Source organism: Dipteris shenzhenensis, chromosome 22 (assembly GCF_047967505.1).
Source record: "Dipteris shenzhenensis isolate YYH24624 ecotype China chromosome 22, Dip_SZ_1.0, whole genome shotgun sequence".
NCBI classification, from domain to species: Eukaryota; Viridiplantae; Streptophyta; class Polypodiopsida; order Gleicheniales; family Dipteridaceae; genus Dipteris; species Dipteris shenzhenensis.
In genome coordinates this window covers 51,273,713-51,282,358 of record NC_141617.1, presented here as the reverse complement: position 1 = coordinate 51,282,358, position 8,646 = coordinate 51,273,713, and the positions used below count along the sequence as shown (strand labels likewise).

The window sequence follows — 8,646 nt, the reverse complement described above, 5'->3', positions numbered from 1 at the left end:
GCGCGCGCGCGTGCGCATGCACCCAACCATTTGCCCACACAAACACAACCCCATACCCTACAAGGGTCACCATGCCCCCTCATATGGAGGGGATCATGGTGCCCACCTTTAGAAATGACTGATAACTGAATAAGCTTATTTAGATCATGAATGTTGATCAATGTCCCTTTAAAAATTCATTTATGAGAAAGTCGATTATAAACCCTACAGCCATCAATTTTCAATGAATGCTAATACTTTACAAAGAGAGAATTTATATGAATTTTATTAGATGCTTAGTTTTGATCAGAGCGCTAAGGAAATCACCCTTGAGAAAGTTACATACAATTCTTTTGAGTCTTAGGCTATTGCTTCCATTATCATAAAAGTATATGAATAGTTTATGGATAAAATACCTAGCTTGCTTAGGATTGTTTATGAATGTAAATGATAGGCATAACTTGAGAGCATATACCCATATAACATAGCTTTGATGGTCTATTCTTTCCACTTTGATGAATCTTGACACCTTTAAAGGGAGGGAATCCTTCTTCATATTTGAGGATGATGAATGTCCCATTATGTATGAATGTGATAATAATCTCTGTGCTAAGAAATTTGGCATTGGTACCAATTATGCAACCATTCTCTAGCCAACAGAATGTAGTGGTGTCAGCGATAATCTCCACGAAATCTAAAGGGTAAATACAATAATCACCATGGGAAAAAAACCTCATAGGGTTAGGTATATTGACCATACAAATGTCATCAATATGCCTAAAGGGATACTAAAACCATTTTAGAATATCCCATTTGCTTGTCTAGCCAGATTAATGCAAAACTTGTATTCAAAGTAAAATAGGGCACCAAATGGGTGAGCACGACAAGCCCATAGGAATTCCCATCTTCTGTCTCCGGGTCATGTTGTCTTGTATATATTTCTGAGTTTCTTGTTGATGTGGATAGCTCTCTCCCATGACTATGGAGAGATGATGAAGACCTAAGGATCACCTCTATTGTGCCTCAAGGGAAAGGAAGGAGCAAAGTAATAGACATGGAGTTGCTTAATAATATCAACCTCTATTGCATGCCTAATAGTGATGTGATGAAAAGATGGGTGAAAAGATGCGAGGATGCAAAGGCAAGAAGACAAGGAGAAAGGGCCCTCTTTCATAAACACCACAAATCTCGTGTGCCATACCCTCAGCATCTAAGAGCACTTTCAAAGCATATAGTTGTGAAATTGGCTACTTGACGAAATGGAGAGTAGAGAGAGACGAGGGGATGCATATCACAATGGAAGAATGGGAGTATGCTAGAGGATGCATGAGCAAGGTCGGTATATAGCCTAATCTCATGCATAAGTTAGGAGCTTTCAACAATTTAGATTGCTTATTCGATTGATTTTGTCTTGGTGTAGTGTATTATGTTCAATGCTATATGGTGTGAGGGCAAGCATTTTCGAACACAACGGATTGATGATAAGAGAAACACACAAGATTGTGGCATTATTGCTAGCTTTGAGAGAGCCAATGGAGCCATGGATGATTATTATGGCATAATCTAAGATATTATTAAGCTTGACTTTCGACGCTTCTTTGTGTATGTTTTGGATATCAAGTGGTTTAAGGACATGGTGGAAAGAGGCCCTAATGCAACAATCAAATGTCTTGCAAGTGGTTTTGTAACTATTGACTCCACAAAGTTTAAGCAAGGACATACTAGTACTACCACAACAATGTGAACGGGTATTGTACACATATAGTAAAATACTCACTTTTAAATATTTGATACCTTCGATGCAAGGAAAATAACATGATTGTATTTGTGGTTGAATGAGGTTGTCTATCAACCAATGGTGGATAATAATAAGTGGTGGCATGTCATACCTATTATGCCATGTTCCAAAGTGATGTATAGTACATTTACTAATATGGATTGTATGGAGAACGATCATGGCCATGGAGGTGATGATGATCGTGATATGAGAGGAGGATGATCATGAGATAGGAGATACAGATATTCAACCCATTACACATGGGGACAATCCTGACATTGGTGATGTTGATTTCGAAGAGCACAAGTAGTAGTGAGCTGAATGTATCTGTAGAACTCAACATTGGTTGAGGATGAGATCGAACTGTAGCTCATCATTGATATTGGCAAAACTATTTTACATATTTTCTCATTTTCTTCACCTCACCGAATTTTTGTATACATGGGTTTGCCAAAAAGCATTGACATTTTTATTAAAATTATATGCTTTGGTAATCATGGGCAATGTTTGGAAAGTAGTGATGCACATTTATCAGCTTGCAATAAAATATTACTCTCTGTATTCTTTGTTGCGCGTTTATAAAGGCATCTAAATCCACGTCTAAAAGACAGTGCAAACATGCTATTAGACACATTACTAATTGCGCTAATAGACGTGCTAATAGACACGTCCGTGTTTTCACTATTGTATTTGCGTCTATAGACATGTCTGCTATTTTGCACGTCTAGCAAGCGCAATTATAGTTGCTTTGTCTTGTTGTGTTTGGATACCATTTTTCTCAATAAATACACTAACTTGTCTCATTTTTATCTTTTCAATGGATATGTTAGTTTTTCATAAGCTTACCATTTTTTAAAGTTATGTAATGTTTATCCCATGGCTATTTTAGACCATATTATTAATGTGTAACAATCATTATTATTTTATTACTAGGCGACTAATTTATGTGTTTGAATAGTGCATTACTTACATATCATTATTTTACTTTGCCCTATGTGTGCATGTCAAAAAATTTACGGTGCTTATATAGAATGCAATGAGGTTTTCAATTATATATTTTCAAATTCCAATAGCAAGAGTGAGTATGGCTTCATTTACAATGCTCAACATTTCCCTTAAGGTGAAATACAAGGTATTTAAACTAATTTGTAGTGCATGAAGATACTAGCTAGCATATCACAAGGTGGTGGGAAACAATTAATGAGTGTCAATGCTTTGCCCAACGTTGCCTCCGTTGTAAGAAGAAATTATGAGGCTTTAAAAGCTCTCTTTAAATTTCTCCTCAATGCTACATGTTTCTCCTTTTAAAAAAATTATTTGAGTGAAAAGCTAAGAGAGAGAATGGAAAAGAAGAAGGATATACCAAATGATTTGGCTATTTAAATTTTAGATTATAAAAGAAAACCAGTTAGATTAGATATTTATCAAATAAATTAACTGATTTGAACTATGTTTGAGCTTTATTTTTAAGCATTTGCACTTGCCACTAACTTTCATTTCTAGTAGCAATTTTTGATCCACATGTTGACAATTGATGCCATTTACATGACTCAAACAAATTTCCCACTTCATTTTTTGAAGAGAAGGCAAGAGGAGATTACGATTGCTTCCTTGCTTTTCCAAGGGGTAGAACATTAATTGTCATCTTCAAAAACGTCAACTCTTTCCTCATATATTGAAAATATACACACTCACCTTTTGATACAATTGTCCTCAGGCAATTACATTGCCTTGTGTGATTATCTTTTCTATAATCATGTAAGCTTTCATAAGGTTAACATATTTCAAAATTGAGTAATGTTTAATTCTTAGCCTTTTTAGACCATGTGTTTACTGTACAATAATTTTGATCCATTACATTGTAATTAACTTATTATTGCTACTAGGCCAATAATTCTTGTCATCAAAACTATTTCTTGAATTGTTGCTAGAGAGGATCATTTTATGCCAAAGAGCTGACAATCTTGGGTAACGCTCCATTTCATCATCAACATAAAATAGTCCAAACCGAACCTTGAGTCCTAAAAAGAACTCAAATCCATCTATCAATGACCAAGCAAAAACACCTCGTACATTTCCTCCATCCCTTCATCACAAAATCACCAGATTAGATTCCCACACTTCCTAAAAAACATAAAGAGATTCAAGCTTCCTCTTATTGTTTGTTTTAGTGGTTAAGATATTCCTCTTTAAGTCAAAACATTAAAATAAATTGCATATGCACATACCTTATTGCTTCACTTAGGGTAGCATAATATGAGTAGAAGTATTCTACACGTTCTGTATCATTCAAGGTTTCTTCAAAGTTGGATGAGGCAGAAATCCCCCATCCTACTTGCAAAAATTGCGACCACAATAGGAATGTTAAATCTCACAAATGCAAATGCAATTAGCAAACCCACCATGAGTGGGGAAAATATGAAGCACATGCATGCAACATCACAATATAAAGTCCATAATTGGAAATGTTTTTAAAAATTAAAAGGGCGTGTGCATAGCTATATACCAGTTTCTGTGATGTACATTGGGGGGTTGTCATAATGCTCTCTCATGTAAGCAATGATGCTTGATAAACACCATGGCACGGAATGTTCATTTTCTCCCTGCATGACAACAAAAATTCATCGCTACATTGGCCTTTTTTGCACGAGGAACCATATATTTAAGCCAAAAGCATACGTATAAATTTAGAACAAGTTGAAGAATAAAATTACCTCGCCAATAACAACATCGTCTTTGTACGCTGCAATGTGCACAATGAGAACACTATCAGTACACGGACATTCGACATTCCAAGAGTCACCTTTGAGTAAAGCATGTCAGCTATGAGATCCAACTCTGTAGAAGTATAACTGACCTGTCGTCTGAATTCGCATGTCTTCAAAATAACCGTCATATGTATCTTGAAGTTCTGAGCTATTCGTGACGTAGAGAGCTGTGACTGCGTTAATCCCCACAAAGTCCAACGACCGACGTAAATTTGCAGCTTGCTCATCTGTAAAGGTCGGGAGGCGAGGCCCCAGCATGTCACGCATTGTGTCTGGGTAATCACCAAATATGAGAGGATCCATAAACCTGCACAGTAAACTCAAATGAGAGCTGGTGACTAGAATTTGAGATTTGTGGGAGTAGCAAAATTTCAGCCGTCGGTTTTCCCTCGTCTGGCAAGAAAGGGGGCAGGCGACACATCCTCGCTCAAGGCATATACAGGACAATAAGTAGTTGTCAACTCCAAGTTTCTACCCTTAATGTGCGTACCATCCGAAATAGAAAGCTTGCGCGCGTTCGGCAGCCGCTAAGTCGATGGGATCCGTGTTGTTGAGGGGTTCGTACCATTTGAACCAAAGCGCGATACCAATGAAGCCTCCTTGATCGATCTGACGGAAGATGTAAAACACTCAGTTTTCATTGCGTTGACGGGCACTTAAGAAGTCTTGTCTTCAAAGAAGAAACCTCACCTGGTAATCTTCCTTGTAGAGCTTCGAAGCAGCAGCATGGGCAAGCAGAAAATTATGGGCGACGATGTAAGGTTCTGTAGAGGAATTGCCCTGGGAGCAATTGCCGTGAAGAGTAACGCCGGGAGTGCAACGCCCGGGAGGACTCTGGCTTGAAGCGTAGGCCAGACTAGTGTAGTCGTTGGGCTCGTCGAAAGTAATCCAGTACTTGACACGGTCCCCGAACGCGGCAAAGCATACATTGGCATACATAACAAAATCTTCTCTGGGGATCGGAGAGAAAGAAAAATATTATTCAGTAAGGCTTTCAAGTCGAAAGCTATATTAACACACCGCGCACCAGAGAAGAGCTTACATGAAAAGAGGATTAAGCAGGCCACCATAGGCACTCTCAAGCGCTTGAGGATGATCCTCTGCCCAAAGGGTTACATGAGGTTCTATGTCTGATTCAGAGAAAGATAAGGCAATATTACGGGCAAGATTTGGCAACACAGAAGAGTCTTGTATTTGCAGCTTCTAATTCTACTTTTACATGCTAGTGCACCCTTACAAGTTACAACTTTCCATACCATTCTCCAATAAAAGGTTGATGAGGTCATTGTAATGATCTATCGCGTCGGTGTTCACATCTCCAGTACCGTCTGTCCAAAAGCAGACATTCCGAATTAAAAAAAGAAAGCATGTTTGGAATGCTCAGGTTCGCGCGTTAACTTGATGGAAGGGGAAGAGAGAATGCGCACTTGGGAAAATCCTGGTCCAAGCGATGGAAAAGCGATACGCGTCAACTCCTAACCCCACCAATAGCTGGACGTCTTCCTGGAGCACGGGGCAAACAACGAACAGGTAACAAGAGCGTTCGCAGACAGAATCGATATCCGCGTAATGTCTGATAGCAACTTTGTGAATGATGCAGATGGTAATACCTTGTATCGATTGTATTCATCTCCTGCCTCGCCCGGCAAAGTTCCATCGAGCACAATCCCTGTCATCGGCAATGAGCTTCAGCCTCGTCGAGCAAACAAAAGCTACGTCTATGCTAATGAAAAGAGCAAACGGTCTAGACTACATTACACCGGAATCATTGCCACGCCATCATAAATCCGTGATTCTTCAGAAATGAGTGCAGCCATCGAAAATCAAATGGAGAGGTCAAGAGAATCACCATCCACTTGCGCGTACGTATCCCAAATGCTGTCGACTTTCCCGATCACGGCACCCGCTCCTTCATGCTGCATCGACGATCAAAATATCAAGATTGTCAATGGGAATGCAGTGATACAAAGCATAGAGCTGGGAACGAGCAATGCAAAACCAATGCAAGCAAAGCTGGCAGTGACCTTGACGGCCATCGTGAGGACACCGAAAGTGAAATTGGAGGGGAAGAAACTTCTGTCGATGTAGGTGTTGTTGGGGAATTCATAAGCGAGGGGGCGGGGAAGGGAGGAGAGGGGGCTGGAGGGGGGAGAGGAGGTGGCAGCAGGAGGGGAGAAAGAGAGGAGGAGGAGGAGGAGGAGGAGGAATGGGAGGAGAAGGGGAGCAAATGGGAGGGAAGCCATGGGTGGGAGGGGGCTGTGCAATGGGATGAAAGGAGAGGGGAGGCTAAAGAAGGGGAGGAGGGTCACATTGTCGAAAGTTTGAGAAACGCGAAGAGCGATGGCGATGGAGGAAGAGACAAGAGTACAAGCATGCACGAGGAGGCTGCTTTTGTTTATCGAGCACGAGCAATGCGTTACGTTATTAGTTTAGAGTACCTCTTCCCAGCATGAACATCCTCCCTTCCCTCCATGCCTTGCACGTGCCCCCTCTCACGTGCTCCTTCCATCCCTCTCCACTTTCCCAAACTCAAATAAGTTGATGCACCTCACTTTGTCTCTAGCCCCACGCCACGTCACCTTCCTTTTCAAACACCCACGTCCCAACTTCCTTCGTTTTTCTTTTTCCTTCTTGAACTCCGACACCAACGTACTCTTGCACTTTAATACCGGCTCAATTCGCCACGTATGCTTGTCAAAGGGGCTTGACCTCTCAACTTCTCTCGGCACTCAAGCTCTTTATACACCGCAAAAGCCGCCCAAATAAAGCCCATTGGATTACACACCAGCTATCCATCATGGCCAAAGTAACACAAAGTATTCTTAAGTAATTTTAAAAAACCATCAACAATCTACAAGACCCTGAACACACAACTGTGCCCATCACTAGTAACCAAGCTGGGCTACTTATAAAAGGGCTTTGGGAGTGGCAAGACATCGAAACCATGGGACTGGAAGCTTCAGTCATGGGGGCCCCACATGTGTGTAATGAGATGTCCACCCACCTAAAAAAGGTCTCCGATTGGTTCAAACAGCCACCCAGCCTCGAGGACTATTTGGTGTATAAACAGCCTCAGCAATTTCATGCAAGCTAGAGAGCAATCGTCTATACTCCCCGCACATCCCCACATGCCTAAGATCCATTTTGACAATGGGCTTCACCAACAACTGCCACCACCTCCAACAATTCTTGCCAAACTTTTTTCCTTTCCAAAGCCTTCATGGAGAGACAGACAGACAGACAGACAGACAGACAAACAGATAGACAGATAGACAGACAAAGATAGAGACAGAGACAGAGGCAGAGAGAGAGAGAGAGAGAGAGAGAGAGAGAGAGACTTCATGGAGCCTGACACTACAAATCACCAACTATCTCACTCTTGGCGCATTTGACAAAAAGCTCCATCGCCTTTCATCAAAGAATTGCTCCACACACTAATGCTAGGCTAGAATCATGAAACTTAAGGATGTTGGGCTAGAGCTTCAATGCCAACTTTGAATGCTCAATCAATGCTAGCCCTTGTCATGGAGCATGAATAGAACAATGCTACTGGGGCTAGTAAGTGCCAATAGCATGCAGAAGAAGCCCCTCTTATCGGGCCTCCTAGGAGTGTGCTAATTCCCTCAACAACAAGAGGGGGTTATAGGGGGAGGGATGCGGGGCAAGGCTCACCTCAACCATCCTAGTTTGACCTCAATTCCCCCTCAATTGAAGCCATTGAACCAAGATCAAAGCACTCCATCTAATATGGAGATTGTCCTCACTAGAAATGGCAAAATTCTATTAGCGTCTTAAAATGATGGCTACCATTGCCTCTCTCCCTTTCTATTGCGAACTTGGCCACAATCTCAAGCACACTACTAAGTACTAATGCTTAAATTAGCAAGAAGCACCTCCCTAGAAAGCATGCAAGCATGTCCTCTTACTCCACAAGCTTCATGTGACCATCAACATGATTCACCTCTTCCATTCTCTCCATGATGACAATCCTTCTTTTCCATTTTACTTTTATTGCAACGAAGGTTAGTCAATCTATACTAAACCCTTCATGCTCCCAACATCTCCCTTTCTATGCTTATGTCTAGTCAATAGTAATATCTAAAATCATCTATTTTGTTCATT

General features: G+C 40.9%; 1 protein-coding gene across 1 annotated transcript; it reads right to left on the bottom strand.

Annotated features, from left to right (window-relative positions):
• Positions 1-3,390: 3,390 nt before the first annotated feature.
• LOC147888259 (coniferin beta-glucosidase-like) lies at positions 3,391-6,876 on the bottom strand. The gene is made up of 13 exons (XM_087393402.1): positions 6,549-6,876; positions 6,374-6,440; positions 6,135-6,193; positions 5,952-6,027; positions 5,781-5,852; positions 5,567-5,654; positions 5,215-5,476; positions 5,015-5,133; positions 4,614-4,831; positions 4,471-4,499; positions 4,263-4,359; positions 3,985-4,087; positions 3,391-3,842 (listed from the first exon to the last, which is right to left on the bottom strand). The coding sequence occupies exons 1-13, from the start codon at positions 6,765-6,767 to the stop codon at positions 3,611-3,613; spliced, it is 1,641 nt and encodes a 546-aa protein (XP_087249528.1). The 5' UTR covers positions 6,768-6,876; the 3' UTR covers positions 3,391-3,610.
• Positions 6,877-8,646: the final 1,770 nt, after the last annotated feature.